This window comes from Bombus affinis, chromosome 9 (assembly GCF_024516045.1).
Source record: "Bombus affinis isolate iyBomAffi1 chromosome 9, iyBomAffi1.2, whole genome shotgun sequence".
NCBI classification, from domain to species: Eukaryota; Metazoa; Arthropoda; class Insecta; order Hymenoptera; family Apidae; genus Bombus; species Bombus affinis.
The window spans coordinates 7,242,945-7,269,305 of record NC_066352.1 but is presented as its reverse complement, the minus strand read 5'-3'; the positions used below and the strand labels follow the sequence as shown (position 1 = coordinate 7,269,305).

Below are 26,361 nucleotides of genomic sequence, written 5' to 3'. Positions count from 1 at the left end.
TGTTTTAGACTAAAAAATGCATTAGATCTTCAAAGAGTAATAGACATTCTAGTAATGCTGCTTGCAAATCAATGGACATGGGAAAGAATAAATTCACGATTTACTAAGTTGTCTGTGCCGAAATGATGAGTCAGTGTACGTAAGATCATGCAAATAAAATAATACCGCATGCATAACAGCATTAACGATAGTATGGCGTGTTTAGTAACTCGTGGAACGCTGTGCCTAGATCGCGAATGTAATGCCTTTACATCGGCATGACCGACACGCGAAATGTTTAAAGCTCACGTTATTATGTCATAAGAGCATTTTGTAATTCTTACTGATCGCGGAAACTATAGGAAATGCGCTTAAATATAAATATGTTTATTTAATCGTGTTGGTTGAGCAAAACATTGGATATAAATCGTGAACAATCTGTAAATGTTTGTATAGCACATATATTATTATGTAACCAGTTACAAAAATTCATATACATTTTTCATATACAAATTTTTATATGAAACTTCCATAAGGCTTAAATAAACATCAGTTAGATAAAAGGCAAGTATGTATCGCAGTAATTATGGAGAAATTAAATGACTATCATTTATTGAGGTGTCGAACATAATACCGGTTGAAATAGGTTTAAAACAATTTTGATTAAAAGTTTCTGCATTTCACGTAGTTAAATTGTTCTGCGTTCCATTCGATTTTCATTAATGTCGATCTATCTACCTGTATACATAGAATGCTTGACTATACAACTAACTACTATAATCTATGCTTGTTACATATCGAATACTACTTAAACAAGAAGTGTTTATATCATATTAACAATATTTTTATATTAATAGCGAAAGGCAACTCTTTTAAATCAATCGTGCAATTAAGAACAATTTAGATTTTAAGATAATTTAGAAAATTTTAATCAAGCAACTGGCAAAATATATAGAGCAGACCAATGTGTCCTAAAAGTTATAGAATTCATTCAACCTGTAAACAATGAACTGAAAAAAAAAACAGAAAAAATTATTCTTTATTTCAAAAATACACATTTAAAACAGTGAATAAAAATAGTCGAATAGAACGAATATAAAAATATTCACCTCAAAATTGAATATCCAGGCAATCAAACTAAGCATTGGTCGCAACACTGAAGGTAGACTGTAGCCGAAGAAAACTCATATTTGGGGCGTTTTCCCTTTTACGGGAAAAGTACGCCACCGGAACTGTGTGCCTGTAATAAGTGAAAGCAATTGCGCGTAATAACATCTGGCCGGAGGTGCGATTCCATCTAGCAGCACGCGGACCTTGTATAGTATCCGTGGCGAGGCTGAATTATCACGCGAGGCTGTACTATTATGGGGAACATTTAAAAATCAACACTGCCGCGTATAGCTACAGATTGAAGCGGGTTGATGACATAATACGAGAAATTATTAGGATTATTTACTAAGGCCGGACTGGTGCACATTTGTTGCTTTAATCACACTAATGGTACGTAATGGAGTCGCGAATTCAATGTAATCCTACAGTACATATAGTGGCTCACGAAAGTACTTAAACAGTTGCTATAGAGAACTCTTATGTAATGTGTGACCTGTTCTCGTAAAATGTGCTTAAGGTGTGAAAAAAAATCGATTTCGACTGTTTCATATTTTTTTACAGGCAAACGTATGCTCTTTGCAATAAGACCAATCCCAGTTTCCTAGAATAGTTGTTGCTTTCACAATTCGCAATTAAAATTGTGTTACTAATGAAAGTAGACTGTTATTACGTTAATGGTAACGTCTACACATACTCTGATCAATCTTGAATCTACGTAATGTAGCTGAAAACGAAATAAACATGCCCGTCACAAATCGCATAATTTTAAACGCGTTTATATCGAAAAATTGTTTCCTCGCGTTAACTTATTTTTACCAAGACATGTTGCGTCATATATTATATTACATGTATTATTTTACCTACATTATAACAAAATTTCAAATAAATTTTGTTAATGTATTTGAATATAGTTGTGTATTAAAAACACTAACCAGACCGAGTGAATTGATCATCGAGCATAGTGTTAGTTATAAACCGAAACGCACCAGCAATTGTGTTGACCTTGCCGGAAAACTGTCTATTTTTTGGCAGACTGAAATTCACGCGCAACTTATTGTCACCAAAAGGATTACTATCGGTCGTGCACGATCCTCAAATCATACGCACGACTGGCTTCAACGAGACAAAATAGAATGGCGGCGTGCGTGTCACTGAGTATAATAGGTAGAACAACGAAAAAGGAAATCAGAACAAAAAACCAGAAAATAGAGAGAGGGAGAGAGAGAGACGGAGAAAGGAAAAAAGAGGTCGAAAATTCTGTGACACATCGAAGCGCGGGAAAGTTATGTGGAATAGCGAAAACAAATAATCGTTTTCCGTAACAATGCGCACAGCAAGCTGCTTCGTATTTTATTGTTGCTGCCTGCGTGTTTACCCCGGCAATTCGGATTTATCGGCAACAAATGGATTTATGGCCACGACGAGATTTTCAAAGGCCGATCAACAATTGATTCGCGTCTTCTAGTCATATTCCATTCAATGTGGGTCACGTGAATTGATTGCGTCACCGATCGAAAATATAACCAAACGAAATTTTATTTCGACGACACGCTTCGGTTGTGGTCGATTTTCGAGATCACGAACGCCCCGATAGTCAAAGAAAAAAGTAAAATTTAGGTACTGTATTTTTTCTACCCTGGTAACACGTTATATTTTATTGTTCCAATTTGATTTTGTATGAAAGTAAATTAAAGGATTTTCGAGCACAGTTTTCATGAAAAAAAAGAAGATATCGTAGAAAATGTTGCGATACATTTGACAATATGTACAGTGTATTCGTAGAAATTATTTTTCTGTTGTACTGCTGTTAAATGAATCGAACGTGTCGAATCATTAAACGTAAGCAGATATTCCGAATTTGCGAAGCTTAAAACACCGAACGCGTGGAATTAAATGGGCGATAACGCGTAAATCCCGAATTTTTTATAAGAATAGCAAATATTGATTTTTAAGTGCATATTTGATTTTCTGTTCGAAATTCTAGCTATAAAGTAACAGGCAGATCGTGTTGGTAGCTTTAAACAATTTTTCGGAATATTCTGCGAAAGGTTCGAATAAATAGGTCAAATTCTTAGCGAGATAGAGAATCTGTCGTTTAGAACAGTACAGTTTTGCAAAGAGTGCGATCCTAGTTTCGGTAAAAGACATTTCTCAGATGAATTACTCGTATCTTATTTTATTTGAGACATTGATTTCTAATAGTTTGAACTCAATATTTGAACGTGTGTGGTAAGATATATAAAAGGAAACAAAAATCGATTTTTAGAAATTACATTTTCTAGAGAGGAATACAATTCTTTTTTCATCTTTCTTAAAGAGAGAATTTTGCACGTTGAGTTTCATTGAAATCCTCGAGCAATTGTATAGATGCAACGTGTGAACAAATAAGGGAACGACGTGACTCGTATGCTTTCATGTTCTTCATTCAAAAATTGCATAAAGGATCTTCCCCTTGCGTAGTATATAAAGTGTTATTAAATATTAAAAACTGTACTTAGGAACTGATGTTGCTTCAAAAATCAATTTTCTTCATTTACTATAATTTATTTATTTTTCGAAAACTTGTCTTAGTGAACATAATGTTTAAAATTTCGTAGAATTTTAATGACTATTAGTATTGTGACGACAGCGTAAATTGTCGTGCGAAGTTCATTAAACCCGGTGAAAAATGAAGTAATATAATGTTCTAACACATTATTTCAAACATGATAGTTGTATGGTACATGATAATTAATAACACGTTATACGAACTTTCACGCTATATATTTTAAACTATGTTACTATGTCATTATTTTATTCACGCGTTCAATATCTTAAAAGTTATTTATGGACAGAATATAGAGCTCGAACGTTAATTTATGTCAGTTCATTTTATTATACGTAAAATTAATAGACATTCGCTTAATCCCTGTCACGCACATTTTATTTTAATATGTATAGAATCGATTTTCAAAACAAGATACGTACACATCGATGGTCCTAATTTATTAATGAACACGAAGAAAAGTCAACAAACACGAGTAACGAAATGAAATAAAATCTCAAGAATACGTATGTCAAGTATGAAAAGAATATCCCTGAAAGAAAAGAAATTATTTTTTTGATTTATTTACGACTCACCTGGCATATTCGTATCGAGTATCGTCCTTACGGAGATTATAAATGATCGTGTTCGATTCCCTCTGATCCTCTTTTCCACAGGCACCGTTGCACGGCTGGAATGTTTCATTTTCCTCTGCAGTCATTACGATTTCTGACGCGATATACACGAACATAATCAAACATATGCTGCTTTATACGATACTGCAGCGCCTAATGCCTCGATTACAGCGAGATGAAGCGGCAAAACGACGCAGCATATTCTGTATAAACAACGTCATAAAAGCATTGTGGACGTATGGAAACTTTTTCCAGCTGTAGACAAGGAAAAGAGGATGAAGAGAAATACATTTAAAAATGGTAGAAATGATTCCTTACTGTTTAATCACGATAAATAGCACTCATGGTAATTTATAAGAAATAATCATTATAACATTTGGTAAGGCAATATTTTTGATTATTTCGATTGTCTTGGTTACCTTTTTTTTTTAGAAAAATTGTATTTTTAACGAAAATTTCAAGAGGATTTTGTTCATAAAAATTATACGACCGAGAGAGCTGTAACGTTTCATTAATAATTCAAGAGATTTCGTGAAAAGAAGCACATACAACAAAATGGTGATTTCAGTACATCATTTTAGAAGTTTTAGCTCTAGTGTTTTCATAGCTACATTTGGATTGGTAAATGTAATAGCTTATAAACTTCGTTTGTTTTATATTTACGAGGTGAAGAAAAAAAATGATTCTTAACCTAAATAGATAGTTCTATAAATCTTTTTCTCAAAATACTCTCGACTTTTGTTTTACTATTAGACGGTTTTTAGAGATTTCTACATCACTTTTATCGTCTTAAAATGGAATTTCATACTTGTCGGTTCCTAATAGAACAATAGATGTTTAAATAATTTTAATAATCTGTACCATACATCGTTTGATGTTACACAAAGGAATGAAGCAACGATTCGTGTGTCATAAAAAGCATTATAATCATACGTCATAAGATGCATAGAAAATCCGACTTTCAGTCTGGAGTGTTAAAAGTATGAAAGGAGAGTGTTTGGACCAAGTGCTCGAGATTATTATGTGAACAAAGGGCGTACGAGTGCGCAAGATTTTGGGTGAACACTCCTGAATTGTAGACATTCTAGGAATTACTACGTCGAGTGAAGAAGATTGAGAAGTAGAGAAAGAAAGGATATGCATATGCAAGGAGAAATGGTTGGGAAAATGCATGCGTAAGTTCAAAGTTCAATCGAGACCAGAGTTGAGAATGGAGTTTAGGATTACAGTTGGAATTTTTCAGTAAGAGTTTTGCAACCGTTTTATCCAGCGGAATAAAAGTTGCATTTTAATCAAGTTATTACTAGATATTATTAGTATTATTAAATTACAATTATTGTTGGACATATTATGAAATGTTACTGATTTATTTAAAATTGATACTAAATTTAGCATTGAATATATGTGCGTATTATTAACGTTTTATGAGTTAAATATCATTATTAAATTATATTATTAAATGAGTTCTGACGTGCAGTGAGTTTGAGTTGAAATTTTCATTATTAAATTCTGCAGTTCAACATTTCTACACTAACATTAATAATAACGTTATATAATATAAACTCGATATTCATCAAAAATCGATTCTATCACCATGACCAATAGACGAAACGAGATAACTCGCGAAGCGATGAGTCGACAGAATAATTTCGATTACGAAATGACCCAGTTGACAAATTAAGCTAGGAAACTTGGCTGGACGAAACTATTCGTCTATTTGGTGTCTCGAATTCTTCGAGATCGGCCGATAATAGTCGCGCGAAAAGCTTCTCGTAAACTTCGATTAAACTTCTCAATGTACGGTGTAATTTATATTCATCAATGCATAAGTAATTCTTAAAGCTTGTTATAATAACTTTCGTCGGTAAAAGTGATGGAAGATAGAGAAAAGTTGGATTCGTGCTGTTGCAGTTTTCAACTTGATAATTAATTACCGCGATACGAAACAACGGGTGATCCCGCAGAAATTGAAGAGAAATTTCGTTACGTATACATGGAGGGATAAGGAAAACAGGGAATTGTACAACTTTATGCTTTTAAATCCTTCTTAAATGGCTGTTACATAAATGGATAAACGGTAACAAGGAGAAGAATTGAGAAGAAGCAACAAACTTGAGATTAGGGTTTATTTTATCATGGTAGTAATAGAATAAAAAATGACTCGGCGATGTTCACATCTTTATGTCATTATATTTTAAACTCGTCTTAATTGCTTTTAAGGCAATTTCGGTTTCCATGAAGCCATTATTTTATGACACAATGTACTTTTGCTGTGAATATAATTTCTCAAACATATAAAAATTCCTTCAAATTCCTTCATCAAAATTCAATCCTCCGATTCCACTTCTAGATTAAAAAAAGAATGAAATCTCTAAAAATCCAACAAATTATTTAAGAGCACATGTTACGCGCAAACCCAACTTAGAACCGCATCAAATTTCATTCTCTAAACCAAATTCACGCACAAGAGTCTCGCCACATATCCTTTCCCTTCTCAAAACATCCCGTTTACACATCATGATCATAGTTAGCCCAGCTGGTACTCGATTAAAATATTTTATTCTCGTATTTCCATGTTACAACAGAAAAATCCGTGACACGGCCTTCCGACGCAATTAACCGGCTTTTAAGACTTCAGCTGATTTAGAACGTGGAAGGGCTGAAGATATAGAGAGGAAAATCTTAAAGCAATTACCGGTTGATGTAATTAGCATGAAAAGTTACTGGCGCGGTTCACAGGAAGACAAAGAGAGAGTTTCTCTGTTCGCTTCTAGCAGACCTGAAGAGGTACTCGTGTCGGCGTGCCTGGTCGCCGGGACGATTGTAAACAGATATTTTTACGATATTTTCTTGGTAGTCTCGCACAGGTGCGACGCGCATGCGTCATACTGTTGGCGGCAAAGCGTCGGGACGCTCGTCGTACACCAGCCAGTTGACGTAGCCGCGTCGTCCACGTAACAATATGCTCCCAGTTTTCGCGATCACGGTTCTCTGCATCGCGACATGGGCATCCGCGCTGAACGATCCGCTCTCAGGTAAATCGACCACATCACCTGACCAGCCGATACATTTTTGCATTAAGTTCTTTTATCATTATCAGTGCAATTGAACCATTTCTTCGTCATATTTTTCTCTTTGAATTTCTTTTAAAAAAAGTATTTAAGAAAATATTTTGATAACGCGTTGTAATATGGTTAAGTACGTTTACATGCCAGTTTTAAGAGCGCGCAAGTGTTCACGAATGTTTGCAAGCTACTTGAATAGTTAACGGAGACGTGCAATGTATACGAGCGGAAACGCTCGTTAATGTCTGCGAGTGTTCTCGAGGAGTGTTCCTATACATTCGAAGAACGAAATTCGAAGTAAAAGCACGTTTATACGAGAGGAAGAATCTATTGCCTTTTGTTGGTGGATTGAAGGGAGATAAAGGTGAAGAGATCCTTCTTCGCTGACATTTGTCTGATGGCGATGATCAACAGACGCTTGGCGAGAATGTTTGAAAAACATCTTCGAATGTTTATGCGCATTTTGTGCTTTTGATAGAGACTCGGTTGTAGACGTTTGGTATGACAGTTTCTTGGAATATTATTATCAGTACCGAAGTTGTTGGATGTGAGATGTGGATTTTTGAAAGATACGTTCAGATGCTTGGTTAGTGTTGCAGTTAACATTCTTAGAAGTTTAATGGCGCGTTGGTAATATATTTCACTCGATTCACACATGGTTGATTACCAGTATAGTACTTCGTATGTGTACCTATGCATTTACAACAAGTAGGTAAAAACGGACAAACAGAGGTGTAGATTCAAAAATACACAAAACATCAAGAGTAAAATTTATGTGTGTATTATAACATTTGGAAGATAAAATATACTGTTACTCAAATTTAGTTAGCTTTAACACGAATTTGCATAAACATCCGCGATTTAATTAACAGTGTTAGGGCTCTAAATGCAATGCTAACGAATTGTTAGAATATGTACCACGCAGAAGCCAAATTGACCATCATTTGTAAAATTAGACGCTAAATTAGATTCTACTAAAATTAAGGTACAGCTAAAAATTGTTCAAAAGTGTAAGGCTTCTTAACGTCTCATACCTCTTTAAAAAAAACACACAGTTTACATTTAAAAGTCTCGATTGTGATAGCATAGGACCACGTGAAAAGTTAGCAATTTGTAGAAAATTATTATTGAATCTTTCAAAAAAGTATACTTGTACCCAAAAAATCACCACAGAATGAGACTATTTGTATCAAAAGAATTTCAACAGAATCAATGTGTGTTCTGTGATATAGGCCCACGTGTAAAGCCTCCAATTTTTGAAAAGTTGTCTATTGAATTTTTTCACAATTTTATGGTACCTATAGGACAATGTGTCAGAGCTTTCAATTCTTGGAAAAGTGTCATTGAATTTTTTCACAGTTTTATGATATAGGGCTACGTATCAAAGCTTTCAGTCTTTAGAAACCTGTCATACAATTCTTTTACAATTGTGCGCTATAGAACCACGTATCAAAGTACTTTCAATTTAAAAAAACAAATCTATCATTGACAACTATCTACACAGAATATTTCGTATATTGCAATATTATAGCGTTTCTGTTGAAATTTCATCAAAAGACCAATCGTAAAGGGACACTACGAACGTTTCCACAAGTCATAACGCAGTTAGGTTATTTTAATGTTTACGTCCGATATAACAGTGTTAAGTTCTGAATGCCAACTTCCAGCGAGCGTGTGCTAAATTTTACGTGTACAGGAGATACGTATCGTTGTGTGTCAAATCGTCTCCATCGTCCATTTGGTCACGATAGAGAGTGTCTTATGAACAATCTCAATGCGACGATCGTAAACTGACCGTTTGTAGCTGGTTTGTAATGGTTTGTTACGGTACGTCTAAACGAAGGAGCATAGGAAGACGATGGAGTGAGTGGTTGGATACTGCTGCTTGTATAATCTACGTGTCACGTTAGACACAGTATACATATTTTATGAAGTTAATCACCGACAACAAAGAGTGTTATTTCGTTATGGTCTGTGTTCAATAAATTACTGGTGGATACGTAGAATTTTTTGTAGTAGTGAAAAATGACTCGCGGTATGTTGGTTAAAGAAGGTTCTGAAACTTTTGTGATAGAATGTTCGATGGAGTTAATTTATTCGCAAAGAAATTTAAATGAAATATAAATGGCTAGTGAAAAGAAAATAAAGAAATTATGTAGCAAGTTTTTTAACATAGAATTTTTCGAACTAATAAGTATTTACATACTTATGTTTGGAATCTTGATTGAATGAGATTCCAAAATATTTGTAAATAATTACGATATTTAGTGGATCTAATTTATTAGTAGAGAAATTGAAATGAAGAAGGTAATGGATGATAAAAAGGAAGTAAAGGACTATGATAAAATTCTTACAAGATCGTTTGAAGTAATGAAGAACTCTGTGTAAACTTCTAAATGTCTTCAGATGTTTTAAAAGGTTTTTAAATGTAGTTATAATATTCGGTGAAATTAATAAAAAGAAATATTTAAAAATGTAGGATTTTTTCAATTCTCTGTTGAGTAGGATTTTAATATATTTCTGAATGGCTATGATTTTTAGTGAACACGAAAGTAATAATTAATAAAATATGTATGTAACGCTGTCTTCGTATTTTCCAAAACGACGAGAAATTTTAGGATTTTAATCGAATAAAATTTCAAATCTATAAATATCTATAACATTAGACAAATTAGATTTAAAAAAAATTGAAACAATTATAATAGGAAGAAACTAGAAGAAAAAATACATAGAAATTTTTTAAGCATTGCAATCGCTCTAACATATATAATTATTTTGTTAATATTCGAGTTAGGAATTATACAAAGTGCTTCGGGTATAAAAGATTAATCACGTAGTTATAGAATGCAATTATCTTGCAAGATTTCCTGTTTTCTTATTCTGTACTATTTCCTGGATTTCCTGTAGCATTTGCAAGCATAACATCTCTCGATCCCACTTCCGCAGATGATTAAACAGGGGGTTTAATCCTAGTTCCTTCATCGTTCGCATGCAGTTCGTTACGTCTCTGAATCTTTCATTCACATGGAAGACGACATCTTAGTGTCAGTTGTCAGATTTCATGTTAACTTGTTTAGTATCTAACTTGGTTCCGGATATTCAAATTCTAAAGTCTTTCATTTCTTATTTTTAATACAAGTCGATCTATTTTCTGACAAAATCTGATTATTATTTATTTAATCTGATTATTATTGACGCTGATTTTATTTCTGCAAGATATTTTAAAATATGACAGAATACAATTCATAGGAAGCTTAAAATACAATTATTCTAGCGTTGGTTAAAAAAATTCAATTGTGGAAGGAGCGTTTAAACATGCTTAATTATTCATAAATGTAAACTACTTTGTTACGTTCACGTGTTCACTTACGTTCAATCATAGATTATTATCTTTGTATTACTATCTAGTAGCACGTTCTCGTGAATTTTATTCAAATGTGTACATCACTCACGTGTTCGAAATCGATAATTTGCCTTATACATCATGCTTTTATTTTATATTTTCAGTTTATTATATTATGAGATCTATACGGGGTGCTTTATAATTGGTGGTGTAACCAAAAAGAGGATGATATCAAATTAACTAACAACAAAATTTGCATAAACAGAAACTAACATTACTGCAAAATATAAAATAAAATCTTTTTATACCAGGCATTGTTTTCGAGAAAATTGCTTTCAATTATTTGTCTAATCCATGTCCCTATTTTTATTTATGGAGTCATATGCAATTAATTCAATTACATTTCCTAGAATAATTATAAAAGTGGAGCAATTAAGAGGAAAGATTGTTTTAGCATTTGCTAAAATAATCCTGCAGAACATGCTATAAAGTGTTCCTAGAAATTTAATACGAAATGCAGAATTGTGTACTCGACAGAATGGGGAAACATTTTCAATAATTTCTAAAGCAATAAAATTTATCGTGCGTGAATATCTTGTTTCATTGCGCGTTATGCATTAGCCAATATAATAAACACAAACATAAGCACACAGCTATAATACCTTTAGGGAGATTTATTAAATACCATGCTTATATATATATACATCAAGTAAATATTTGAACTTCATTTGATGGAAAACAACGTCTTCGATACAAAAATTTTATTCTATTTTCCATCCTTGCCCCCTTTTTATATAGAACCACTGGTTTCTCGATTATATCGATATTCTCACCAATTGTAGGATGCTACGTATTATTTGATTACGTTAATCGTTTCTGGGCACAGCAATAATATTTACAATTACACTAATCGATATTAAATTTTTCATTTCTTTTCATTAATCTGTTTTTTGTATTTTTTCTACTTATTAATATAGCTCTACTCCATTTTTCCATAGATTTTATGAATGAAATGAAGTATAAACTGTTATTTACGATCCATAGGTGCCCAAAGAACAGCGTATCAATTAGAATACGCGAAGACATTTCATACTCTCATCCTATTTTGATCCTCGCTTTGAAATCGCTTTGGGTAAAAAATAGATTAATACAATTTTCATAGAGAAATTTCGATTTTCAGTCTCACGATCTCTAACTCACAAAGAATTTCTTACCTTTACATTTTTCATGTCGCTTTTTTCATTTCTCTAATTTCTCATTCTCGTTAATATTGAAACACTTACTAAAACAGGGAAAATTTCTCGACTTTATTTTTTTATGTCGCATCCCCCTAGAAACTGATGAAAGATAACAAACATATACATATAAGTTAATTACATATTTTCATTCTTTAATTTTTAATTTGCATTAACCTCAAGATATTCTCTACCCTATCCCATAAAAAATTGCTTGTCTCTATTTTCTTGCGTGGCATTGTTCATCCCAAAGAAAACCGATGAAGGATGATCGGCTTCGAACAGAGCCAATCCATTCTCGAACGTCACCCTCCTGAAATACGTAAGCGTTTCTGGGGGGAAAAAAAAGAAAAACGAACGGCTCGGAGCCGTGACACGCTCGATAGAACTGGAGAGAGCGCGAGAGAGGTGATCGAAATCTTATCGCGACGCTGGATCTCTTTAATCGCCACCCCCGTTTTACTGCTTCGTATATAGTTGCATAAAATGCGCGTCAGTCTTGACTCGCGCACCACGTCGACGCCGCAGGATCGCGTTGTAAATTTAGTTTCCTCATCGATCGTGAAACGATTGTGCCGCGCTCGCTAAATTATCTCTCGTTTTCCAGTTTTGTCGCTCGTATTTCATTTAACGGCCAGGCAATCTAAGGAGAGCCGAATGCTCGATAAACAATCACGTTGATATCTAACTGGAAACAATTCTGCTTTGGAATTGTTTTGAATGAATACGAGACAAATATCGACCCATGATCGATCGTGTTGTTCGATACGTAGGTGCAGATAAGTTTGTGAAATGCTTTATTCGTATTGATGTGGCCGTGTTTAGTAAAATGTTTGTGTGATACTTAGAAAATTCATTGATACGTGTATTTACGCAAACTGTTTTATGGGAAGTTTTCAATTAACGTTATCACGTTTGGTGAAATTTTCATTTGCTTGGTAATATATATATATAGGAGGTGAAATGTTCATTGATTCGTATATTCATATAGATATAGCTTCAGGGAGAATTTTATTGGATACATGTGATCGTATTTAGTAAAATGTTAATCTCGTTTTCGAAAATTTAGTTGATTTGTGTAGAGTATCGAATTAATTGCTGAATAATCTAGGTTTTCATATATTACGTTTGTATAACTATAAAGTAGAGTTTGCAAAATTAGAATTGAATATTTCAATAACACAGAGGATGTACTGCATGTAATAAAAGTATGCACAAATTACACCGAGGAAGATGAAGTTAACGACATTGAATGATGTTTGGTGATATATATCTAAATAACAGTCTATGGTAATGGATCCTATATTGTAAAGAGGGAGCATGTTCCAATTTTATTTGTGCACTAATGGTACAATATCCAGTTCCACGAAAACGGGAATTTAACGGTCTATAAATGTAGCCTTGTGAATAGAAACGAATATCGTCGTATTTAACATCCATATGTTGTTTTTAGACAAAAATAAATATTCCTTAGTCATTATTATTTTTACCATACTTTAAAGTATATTTGTATTATACATTAAATGTTTCTAATCTAAAAATATTCAATCGCAAATCATTCAAATTCTTATAAGTAATTAATCGTAAAAGATTCATGATAAATAAGAATCGTTAAAAAGAGCTAACTCTATTGAAAATATTTAAACAAACTAAAACTTTTATACATACATTATGAGTGTTTTATTAAATTTCTTCCAGGATTTTGTACTTTTAGAGCTGAACTAGGAAATAAGTTTAAGTGACTTCTTTGGACGCATCGACTCTGTCGCGTTTATTAGTTAGTCGCTGTTGTTGAGCGGTCATCCAACATGCCGTAGCTCTCACGAGTATACGGACTTTCGCTTATACTTCAAATGCTAGAACATCTGCTTTCCAGCTCGTAAATACGAGAGTAGTTGCCAGCGCGATAAATTGCGCTGTCATATTTTAATCAGTCCATTGGGCAACCTACAAAACATAGCTTTAACTTTTATAGCTGCGAGAGGGTGTATAATATAAAATTCATTTAGTAGATTATAATGATGTATAATTTCACAATGGCACTTCGTATAACATCACCCGAAAATATACAGATGGTCACAAACATATTCGGAGACAAGTATAATTTAACTCTGTGCTCTGTATTTTAAGTAAACATAAAAATATATAAAATATTTGGTGTTCTATATAGCCTCTAGGTAACAAAAGTGCAGGAACTTTTCATCAGTCGCATTTTTTAAACGACTGAATGCAACCAGTGTAGAGTAGCTAAGTCATATGTCACAAAAATATTCTACAGAACAATAGTTACTCCAGAACTTGTTATAACAAATATGGTTCGATTAACCAGTGTTATATTCGCTCAGCAAAACATTCTTAATATTTTTGGCTATTACGTAGCACAGTGTCATACATTGGATGTTAAATTGACCCGGCCTTTTCTCCTTCTTCTTCGCGGCAATTGGAAGGAAATTCGTAACTAATTCCAGGTAATAAGGTTCGTGCAATTAGAGAGAAGCAAGAACGGTAGATTTACGGGGACGTCGAGCGACGTGCGATAATTCGGTGCTAAGTCATTAGCCTGGCCGATTACACCGCAAGGTGCGCATAATAGCGCGCCACCGTATCTCCGTGGCTCCTAATTCGCGAGCATCAACCTCCGTTCGCCGTTGTTCCGATTATCCTTTCAATTTTATGTCTACGCTTCCGTTGGCACCGCTTTAAACCGGAATTACAAACTTTTCGCACAACTCGATGCCAGCTTACGACGTACTCTATTTTATCTTAATTCTGATATTCACCGAACTCGTAGCTTAGTAGCTGTTATTGAACTTATATCGAATCTTAGAATAATTTAAATGACCAGTGACATTTCATTTTCTTTGTCTGTGTCGCAGAACAGGCGTGAAATTTCTAATGAATTTCTCATGCATTTCGCACCAAGCGTATAAAAGTACGTATTTTCCATGTATAACATTTTGTGTATTTTGATGCAAAATTGCTATAATTGGAAAAATATTCAATATCGATAGAGTAAAGATGTACCGTTACGTAATCAGCATTTAAATGGTAATTATTATTTTTAAATTCAGCTCAGAAGTCTTAGGATATCTATTTTTAATAAAATAATAAAACTTGGATATTTGGTATAAGCTATGAATTTTAAACTATAATGCATGCATGTTTTAGTAAATAATGTTAGTAGTATATTATTTCATAAAGTATAAAATATTAAACAATTACAGCATCGTTTATGCATAATTTGTTTCAATTTTGGGTACAGATATAATAATTATACTATATCTTATTTGCACCAAATGTCGTAATATGGATAAAAAAATAATACATCGTAAAGAATACATTATAAACCAGGAACTCCTACTTCCATCCGTGAAATCTAACATTTACGAAAGATTCACAAGCTACGTACCACAGACGTAAACAAGTTACCCGTTTCAACGAGCGCCAAACCAATCGTCACCTTCGAATTTCCTATTTAAATGACGATTCGGAGCCAGTATCTTCCCCCCTGCGGCTGATGGACGTAAGGAATAATCGTTCCGGCGCGAATAGACGAGGGATCTCCAGCACGATCTACGAAGTGTCCCGTCAGACGACTAAAGAACCTATTTCCAGCCGACCGGCCGAGAAAGAGAGAGTAATTATTATCACGCGAAAGGATAAGGAGAGTTCGTTGGACTAACTTCCGCCGTGATAATTTATACTTGCCATGGTACGCGCGGTTAGAGGTGTAGTAGGAGGTGGTTCAGACGGTTAGAGCGTTGGTGGAGGAGGACTAAGGAAAAGAAAGAGCGCAGGTGGCACAATGCCGACTTTGCACGTTTCCATTTGAATGTGTATGAGTACGCGTGACTCTAAGCTCGTCCTTAGCCGCGAACCTACGGCCACGTAATGAACCGGCAGATGGCGATTACACGATAAATCGAAACGAACACTTACGGTTAAGGACGGATTTATCGACGCCATGCATCGGCACCACTCATTCAGTTTGTTGTGCTTCGACTTACTGACAATGTGTACTAGTATCCACGGAAGAAAGTTTGTCTTAAACTTGTTGGATGTTGTTGGATGACAATTTCAAAGGTCTCTCGATAGACTTTAGGCAATCTTGTTGAGATGGTTGGATATAGTTGAACATAAATCGAATCTTCCATGAAACTCTAAGGATATTCGTTAGGTACCATGGATACGTAATCGTTTAGGTTATTTAAACGGCTTCTTTTATTAATTAAATTACGTTCACGAATGAAAGATCCATTCAATTCAAGAACGTGGCTTATCGCTTTATCTACTTGGTCGACGTTGATGCGTAATATAAAAAACAATCCATATCGAACGCTATAAATCGAATACAAACAACCACCTATAACTCGGCAAATCAATGAACGTTTCCTCCATGACACGTTGGAAGAACGGCGATAGATGAGACCGATAATCCTCCGCTACTTCCGTGATTCTCCACAAAAATAAATTAACAGGACGGTGTAGGTAAAAAGAATGAGAAAAGTGGTCGGCGCTATGTGAATATTTTTATTAGACAAATGTGACGGATAATCTGGACGAACGTGAGATCATGCATTATTCAGCCGGCAGATATTCCCATCGGTGTCTATAATTTACGCCATCGCATCTGTCTTGCGAGTCTTTATAAAATTTAAATCTTCATCTTCCACTGCTGCACGGTGTTTTCCTTCGTTTCGTTTGACATCGAAGACAACGGCGAGTTTTAGCTCGAGTCAAGACGTTATAACGCGTTTTTACAGAGTAATATTAGGATCGTCTCACCGAGGTCCCTTTAATCTTGACGTGCAAACAGTTGAATTACATCGTTCGAGCTGCTTACTGCTTGGGTTCCGGTTTACATCTCCCGTGACACTGGATAAATGAAAGTGCAGTAGGATTCCCTCTAAACTAAATAAAAGTGTGGTTTAACCGAATCTGAAAACGACGTGATAAATATTATTGTTAGCAATAAATGGCTGGTTGAAAGTCGTGATGGTATAAGTAAAGATTTTGAGAATTTAGATTTTATCATATGTGTCAATTAAGGGTACCACACTACTAGTTTCAAAATATTAATCTTAGTATTTTAAACGAGTTTCTTACACAATTTGTTTTATTTATTCTTCAATAGACATTATAAAATTTAATATCTTAATTTAAAAATTTATATCCCGTCAGTTCTTTCTAGCCTTAAATCATTCCATTATGTCTTTATGAATTATGAATTTAAAACAGTAAAATTTGATTAGCTGAGATAGCAGAATTCTAAGCTGACTCTTTCTTATTATTCTCATTTTCTATGGAAGAATATCACTCTACTATTAGTTATATTTGCCCGATTTTAAAACAAATATAATATAACTGTCCTAAGATTTACGAATATGGTACAATAGAATAATCGTTGTATGTCGACATTTAGATAATTCAGTTTCACGCATTACGTAACACGTCATCGAATGATAGACATTGACGTATGTACGCATTACACGTCATGGTTTTTCAATCCTCAAAATGACGCGACTGAAAGGCAAGGATGAAGCGTTTAAATTAATTGCACCATCGATTTCGGCGAACGGAGGGCCACCGATTTGATTCGTTGATTACACACCGGTGACTGGTGTGTTTGATTTACCGTGTATTTCGAGTTATTAGACAGTGGTCGATCGCGATCGAAACGAGGGTGCATATTTCATTAGGACGAGACGCGTGCCGTTTTTGCGTTATCTACCGTCCCTTCCTTTTTGTTCCATTCGTGTTTCATTTTTTCGATTACATTATGAGCACGATGTATACTTTATTCTATGAAATGACGCATCAGAAGGAAGTAAAGTACAAGCTTTGTTAATGTTAGCATGATGATCGAATTGTTCAGATAAGACAATTTTCAGAGATATATAAATAGTTCCTATAATCGTAAAATTTTTAATTCGTTTATGAAATTTTATAGAAATAAGTAATTAGATAAGGATTTGAGTGTTAATGATCTTTATCTTGATTCTAAAATCACAGATGTCTTAAAGCGACTTTAGAGTATAAATCTTATTGTTGCATTAAATTGAGTCCAGTGAAATATTCCAATAAGTTTAGTAAACTATCAGATAATCTTGAATTTCGATGGTCATGAACTTTTATCCAATCCATTTTCCTTCCAAATATACAATTATATTGTAACGCCATTCTAAACATTATCGTTTATTTATTCAAAATCTCGGTTTAGCTCTTACTGTGATTTTTGTTTATTATAATTTCTATATATGCGTTTCGACAAATTAAGTACATAATGACACAGTAACTTTACGAAAAATTCGCATTCAAACCGCACTTTCTGTGAAAAAACTTTTTGTATGGTATTAAAATATTTCACATGGTAAAATGAAATTTTGTTATAATTATATAATTATATAATATAATTACTCTTTAATAATAAGAAAAATGTATAGTTTATTAGAAAACAAGAATTTCATTTTATTGTAGAAATACATTCTGTTCATTAAATGTTTCGTACGTTTACCCTAATGAGCTATCATGATGCTCATATATAATTTAACGTAATCTAACAAAACTGGGGCTCGTTTGATGCAGAGTTCGTAACTGGAAACGTGTTATGTGCTCTTATAGTTTGCCTGACTTTAGAACTGTAACTGATTTCCATAGTTTATTCTTGTTTGTTTATGAACGAAATAACATAGAACATTATTATTTGCAAAACTATCATAAAGCTATCTAAACTATCTAGCATACATAATATGTACATTACACATGTATGTCAGAATAATAAAATATCTTTTTTTTTTCAGTCTTCATTCTACATATAAGCGTAGGATTTGCTAGCCTGACATTGTTACCTAATTTACTTAAATCCAGATTATTCATTGAAATTGTCCTGTTTTAACAAATTACTAGGAAAAATGTTCACCATTTAGCTTCAACTACCAATTAATCAGCATCTTTCTTAATGTGTCTGTGATATCACATACATATAAAATATTATATATATAGTCTTGATGATTACAAAAATACAAATAATTAAATTTACAATTAAAATTGTGCTCCAATTTGTGTTATAGATACAAACTCTGGTTACAGTTATGCTCAGTGTACATTTTTGGACAATCACAATATAGTCATGTTTCGAGACAATGCTAATAAGATTTCAAAAGTTTCATGTAATGCACATGATCCAGAAGAATTTTCCATGGTTAAATATTTGAATACTTTCATGAGCCACTGGAAAAGATACTTTCTTTTACTCCGTAAAAGAAAATTTTTATTTCTTCTACTTAAATTATCTATCACTTCAATTCCTCAATTAAAAGAATTTATCACTCATAATAATCGAACGAATGCACAAAAGGCGTCGCCTAACATGATTGAAAACGATCCTCGATTCTCTCAACGGACCAAAGGTCTGTGTTCACGAGCAGCCGCGTGTTTGTCCACACACGACCCATCTCTTGCGCGGAGATTTCGGAGTGCGAAGTGGCGAATTGTCGGTTTAATACCAACTGCTCTCGTGCAAACAGTGATGCGTCGACTGACAGTGGCTCCCTGTTTGCGAATTAGGTGCAATCAAACGCAAAATCGTCCCAGCAAATATCCTGCTATTTGCCAATCATAGATGTGCCACGGCTAATTACTGTCATAAGCGAAGCGAGACGTGTGCGAAGCGAAAAGATCTCGTCGGAAAGTTGTTGAGACAGTACGAAAGGAAATTTACGGGGTTGCGTTTCGTTCGTGCGAATTGTTCATGAGATTTGAGAACGGCGAATGGAAATTTACACGTGAAAATTCCTGTCTTGTCCGTAAATGATAGATTACGAATGTTCATGCAAATTTTTATTTTTATAAACAGAATCGAAGGAATGAAACTTAAACAAAAATTTGTTTCGCTCGTTAAACGCCATAATGCGTGAATTTTTAACGTTTTTCACTATATTCCACGTTCGATTTATATCCTTTTCCATTAAAAAGATCGTTTCTCGTTATTTATATCGAACTTTCTAATTGTAATTCAATCGCAATTGTAATTACTATAAATAATAAGTAAAAAAGTAATTAATTCTAATTTTAATTAATAAGTTATTCAAGAATATTTTCACCTTTTCTATTTAAATAGTTGTTTTGTATTTTCTTATTACTTCTGTATCATTTAGCTCCTCAGTTGTAATAAAGAATCACGTGACTCCAAAGGAAGTTGATTAAGTTCTCGTTTCTAAGGGCATCGTGTTTTATATCGACATTGGTGTGAGAGTTCGTGTTGTCGTGAAAATGATGCAGTTTTGTGGTTGGTTGTGCTTGTATAGGTATGTCTTTTGGCGCATGTTGGTGGAAGCAGTGGAAATGTACTTTCTTCTCTTGTGAGTTATTTCTAGGATTCAACTGCGAATCCCAGGTAGGTACAGGAATAGGTACAATTTCGCTGTTAACTGTACTCGATGGACGTGTACATTTCTGTACATATTGTCCTATACCTATTGAAGTTTACTACTCGACCTTGTAATAAATCTTGCTGTTCCGTATAACTAAGACTAAAAATTGTTCTATTTTCTGAAACAACTGTAGAATATACACATGTAAACAATTATTATGTTTAATTTTGATAATAAGATTGGGTCATCTATGATTTATATACAAAGGTATAATTCCTAAAATTATATCATAATATTAATTACATAATATAAAAAATGAGATTATTATATAAAATTATTAGATTGGTGAATTGGAAATGTTAAATTTTGTTAGTGATATGATCTCATATCGTTTAAGAAAGAAATGTTTATTAATCATAAATTAAAATATTTTAATTGATTTAAATTAATCAATATTATTTATGTGTTTTAAATTAATTGATTAAATTGATTTAAATTAATCAATATTATTTATGTATTTTATCTATTTTATATATTAATCAATATATCAAAATAATATTGACTAGTTTCCATACATTTGTGCCAATAGAGTCTCAATGCATAAATACGATTTTTCAAACAATTTCAAACAATTAAAACAAGATCTGAGAGAATCGTGCTTAAAGATTTTAATTTTTAATGAATCTTACACAAGAAATTAGTTTCAAATTGTTTAACGAGTAACATTTTACAACTCAGGAAAGTTCGGCTGAAACTTTGATGTTTCGGTTGAAGTAACTTCATTTTCGAATAATGAAACGTCTCGCGACTAAACGAATATCTGAAAGAATTGCACACTATAAAATTTTAACATTTAATTTTACGTTGTATAAAAAATTAGTTTCAAACGTGTTAACGCTTGTGAAATTTTGAAGTACACCGAAACGGAGGGAAATATTTCACACAAAACATAAAGGAAAAAGAATTTAAATCACGAAGATTTCCTCTTTAAACAATAAAAAACTACCTCTTTCAGCTATCGTATTTTGTACAAATTTAATACGCCTAAACCAAAATTAATGTAACTCAAAGAATTGGATCGAAAATCGAATGAGTTAAGTATGTTCGAATATTATTGAATAAATAATATTTCTCTTCGGGGTAGTTTGGTTGGATGAAGTAAAGTCGAATGAATTACAATAGCAAAGTATTATAATTTCGCGACTTGTTCAAGGTATTTGAAAAGCAACCTAGGGAAACAGGAAAATTGGATTTTTTCATACTTTTATTACAGTGAACAATGTTCACCGTGCAGAAAAGCTACGGGACAATAATGTACTTTTACGGGTAAATGAAATTCGTTCTATGTCAAGTACACCAGAGCAGAACCGGTGGAAGAAAGTGTGCGTAATTTTCAACGCGATGAAGAGAAACATAGAAAACCCAAAGGTTTCACAAATAATCCGCTGCAGCGATTTCAAATGAAAAAGATACGATTTTTACAACTGGCAATTATTCTCTTTATAAAGCAGGCTTGCCAAAATATTTTATGATGAAAGCGAATTCATCTTCTACATATTAAATTTGATTTTCAACAAAAAATGTTCTCCGATTATTAAGATTTAAAATTGTATACAACAATTTTTCGTGAAGAAGTTATACAACAATATTTATATACTGACTGTAGACAATTAACTTAATTAAAAATTCATTGAGATATTTGCTTTTTTGATTTTGAAACATTTTGAAAATAATTTCGCAGTTTTATCACGTTATAAAATTTTGAAAAAAGAGGGCTGTGAAAGAAAAGGTTTGTGTGTTAGTCGAGCACGTGGAATAAATGGCTTACGGGATCCAATATGGCACGTGCTGAATACAAAGGCTACAAAGAAATGCAGACACATCAGTTAGTCATTATGCTATAAAAAAACATTTCAGTTTTATAAATCATCCCTTTGTTCATTTTTACAAACTTTCCTTTCCGTTGAGCTTTAAAAACCTTCATTAGTAAAGATTGCACTTAAATTCCGGATTATTCCTTTGAAATATTCTCCGCTTTACAGAAACGTTTTTATCCTCTTGAATCGAATTCTCTTTTTGAAAGTGGACACGGGGATAGACATGCAAACTTCTTTCGGAAACGATTACTGTTTTCCTCTTCAGCGATACCGTACGAAATCCCATAGAAACGCGGCAAAAATTTCAATTACTTTCACCACCAACGGCTCCTTCTGAGAGCCGTGCTACGTCCGAATAATTAAAACCCGCCGGATGAAACGGTTTCGCGCTTTCATTTCGCGGGACTTAATAGAAAGTGCACGGTTGGATGTCGTGTTACCGAATCGTAGTCCTTCATTTAACTTCCAAACTTCTCTGCCGGAAAAATCAGATAAACCTCGAGGCGAAGTTGGAAACGACTCAAGGGAACTCGATATAGATACGCGAGCGCTTATCGCGAGACATCGGAAAGCGTGGAGGCCTCGAAGCGTGATTAACAATTAGCGCAGGCCACGCTGCGATCTATACTTAACCTTTTCGCATTAATTATCGACGAGATACCTTGGGAATTGATTCTTTTTTTCCTGTGACCCATATCGTAAACGAGATATCTTTCGAGTTAATATTACAACAACATATATTCAGTCAAAGTAATTTCCGCTCGATTCAACGCACTTTCTCAAGCTTTAGTTAATAACATTTATTCCAACACTTCTATCTTTCTAAGCCGTTCTATTTGTACATACAAAGACGAAAACGCAACAATTGCGTCAATGTCATCATGTGTTTCCTCTTTTTAATTAATGTATAATGAGATTTACTTCTTGCCACGAAAGCATTTGATACATGGCTTAACTTTTCATAGTCTGATTAATGTAACTTTCAGACTTATCGGCACGAGTAACTCTCCAGTGTGAAATACTGGCTATATTATTGTAGAATAATTAATGCTACGCAACGTTAGTAACAGCGAAAGTTCAAAACTTTCAACAGCTAATGAGTCAAACACACATCCAGCTCGATAAAAATCTACCTCTCGCTTATCCTTTTTACCTTGCCCCTGTTGTTTTGTTTTGTTTCCAAGCTTATCAATCTCAGTTCGACCCACGACACTGTGATCGAGCAACGTCGAAGCTCGCAGGAAGACTAGTGGCCTCAGTGGTTGCCAGAAAATCGATCGATGTCCTGCACGGGACATCTAACTCTTCACAGAATATGCCGAATGCTCTTTGCCCTCAACTTAAGTTCGATCTTTCGCCCGATTTAGTCCAAATGAAGGCTTTCATTTTAATCGATTTGATCGAGTTAAAAGCTTTTATCCTAGCTGAGCTGAATGAACGAGAGGCATCAATCCTGGTTAATTTGGTTAGAGTGAAAGAATTTATTCAGGTTTGTTAGATTCAATTGAAGAAGGTATCTTTTTTTTTTTTAGAGAATTTGATTGAAAATGAGATATTTATTAGACGCTCTTTTTTAAGGATCTGGACGTTCTGTTACGGGTCTTTTGCCTTTTTTAAATTATTTGTCTTCGTTTTCTGAAATTCTGTTTTTGATAGTCATAAGTAGATAACATGATCAATTCGTATTTTTGTAGTCAATGTGAATTTCTCGACATAACAAAGCAACAAATATATACAAAATAACTAAAATAAATAATACTGTTCCAAATTTTGTCGAATGAAGTGTGGCATATAATCTATTAAGAATAAGGGAAAGATTTTGTATGAAGTTTTGCTGTAAACCCTTTGTTACATAGTTATGAATATTCATTTTAAACAGTTTAAAACGTTAGTATTTTCTGATGCTGTGATATAAAGTTTTGTATGATGCACGAACTATTTTCACTGCATTTGTGTAGAACTTGAAAATTTTGAAACTCTCTGAACATCCTTTGATATTTTACATATATGTACGTGTACGCAAGATTATAACGTATAATTCATTATACATCGTATGATAATAACAGATTAATGATATCATATATTATCTGACATTATAAATCTTGTTCGTTTATTTTAATAATTTTTGGCTATCACTAAAACTTCCTGGATTTATTCCTGTCTGTCACTGTCAAACGTTTATATCCTGCATAATACCCTACCGCCGAACACAGGTGGAAGTATCTGACATGCAATCGTTACCCTATGACATTTTATGGTGGATAATAAAAGCAAGGATACATATTAGCTTTGCGAGACGGATGATTAAGCCTTTAAATATTGCGTTCACCCCGTTCTCAGAAATAGCACGCTTCGGAGATTAAATCTCTTGAGGCGATCTGACCCGTTATCTTGCGAAAACGTAGCGCACCAACAAAAAGCTCACTATAAAACACGTAATTTTTTTATCGTCGTTGACAACAGCCACATCAACCGCATAGATTTCGTTTTAACAATTTATTCACGAATCGAACGAAAGCACATATTTTTCGTTTCTGAATGTTGATCTTTTTATTCTCAATATTCTGACTGATATCTGATTCTGTGAAAAATTTCATACAAAATGTAATTTGAAGTAAGTAACGAGGATAAGTTCCAAGAATTACTTTCCATGCAAATAGTTACATTCGTGAACTGCATGACAAATGTCGCTTTTAATGCAGTTACAGATTTAATCTTATTACTCTAGTTTATCGCAGAATATAAAATGAGTTGATCATATTTTCAATAGCAGTATACTTATACGATCTGCATTGAATACAGTACAAATAACTGAGCATGTAAGTGTTGACGAGAAAATCAGGTACGTTACTTCGATAGCCATTACGAGCTGCTTCGTTCATAGGATCAGAATTATGGAAATGATTTAATCGAACTTACGAGTTGTTAACAGAATTCATTTAAGACCTTAACCCTTATATGCTTTGTAAATACACTTTGATCACAGATGTTCAAAGAACCAACGGAAAATAGACACAAAGAGTTTATCTATTATTACCTTTTTATTTAAGAGATATACCATATTTGTTTCTAAATTTATAAAATATTTAAACTAGACTATAGCGCCTCCTGTGTAAATAATAATCTTTCTCCATTTCACTCAAAAATACAACGAAAACATGAAATAAAGGATTAACTATTAGAAACGGCAGAAACGAGCTTCCTGAATAAACAACTACGATATTTTACAAGTATTCTTGGTTACACCAAATGATAGATTATCAGAGCGAGACATTTTCAAATAGCAAAGTCAAAATTTATGCACCTATTCCGGTTTATTTCAAGATCTATAAAATATTGGATATTCTGACATAATGTATTTCTAGCATAGGCGAGAGGAAACACACGCAAAAGTCGAAGGTTCATCGCATTGTGCGAACTTCCATGGAAATTCCACTTGAACTCGACGAACTGTTAGGCGAGTCGTTTTCACGTGGCTAAAACGGAATTGTTAAATTGCGTTCCCGTGGCTCGTTGCCTTGTGCAAGTGTATATATATGAAACCCATGCATGTCTGACCATGGGAGCATAGTCAGACACCTACGAAACGATACGATCTCGCGACGGGGTTGAGTGGGACACACGGTAACGTAAATTATGGCGATGCTTTGACTCTCCCGACGCGAATTCCACTAACGACCTTTAAACTGGTATCCGTGTTCCTTTCTTCTTTCTCTGTTTAGGGAACTGGCGAGTATCACTCGATTCCTCGCCCCTTAAAGTTTGTTCGATCGTGTCGTTAACGAGGCTATCGCGCTGTTCATGTTTCTCGCACCAATATGCTCGAGAACAATTGGTTTGTTAAGAATTAAAATGTACCTGTAGTGGATATACACTGTATATACATTGTATTTATTTTCTATTCACGTTCAAATTTTTTTTTCTTCTTTTATATTCTTATACATTTTCGTATCACTTACGTCATATTACTTCAAATGATTCGTGCTTATTTCGGCTACATATCATGCCGATTAAATATATTATTTTCAGATGGAGAAATTCTTATCGACATTTTATTACGAGAAGTTCATCATTTTAACTGTCATGAATCAATAACTAGTTGGAGATTATACTTGTCGAAACTTTCCAAGTTTAGTACTCGTCGTAAATAGAAAATTACGACATGCTTGGGTCACTAATTATTAACTGTGTAAATGAGCGAAATTAATGTTCCTGTTTGTA

The 26,361-nt window shown here is 33.7% G+C and overlaps 1 protein-coding gene and 1 long non-coding RNA gene across 4 annotated transcripts in view; one reads left to right on the top strand and one right to left on the bottom strand.

Annotated features, from left to right (window-relative positions):
- Positions 1 to 525: 525 nt before the first annotated feature.
- On the bottom strand, positions 526 to 4,340 carry LOC126920789 (uncharacterized). Its single transcript, XR_007712095.1, has 3 exons — positions 4,210 to 4,340; positions 1,089 to 1,219; positions 526 to 989 (listed from the first exon to the last, which is right to left on the bottom strand). It is a non-coding gene; the product is annotated as an uncharacterized LOC126920789 (long non-coding RNA).
- Positions 4,341 to 7,168: 2,828 nt separating this feature from the next.
- The window catches only part of LOC126920776 (lachesin-like), a 163,696-nt gene continuing 144,503 nt past the window's right edge, over positions 7,169 to 26,361 (top strand). For 2 of the 3 annotated variants that reach the window (XM_050731523.1, XM_050731522.1), the window contains exon 1: positions 7,170 to 7,283. In XM_050731523.1, the coding sequence (XP_050587480.1) occupies positions 7,211 to 7,283 (73 nt within the window). In that variant the 5' untranslated portion in view covers positions 7,170 to 7,210. Of the gene's footprint in view, positions 7,284 to 26,361 lie in introns of all 3 variants that reach the window. The other variant, XM_050731524.1, reaches the window with a different exon arrangement.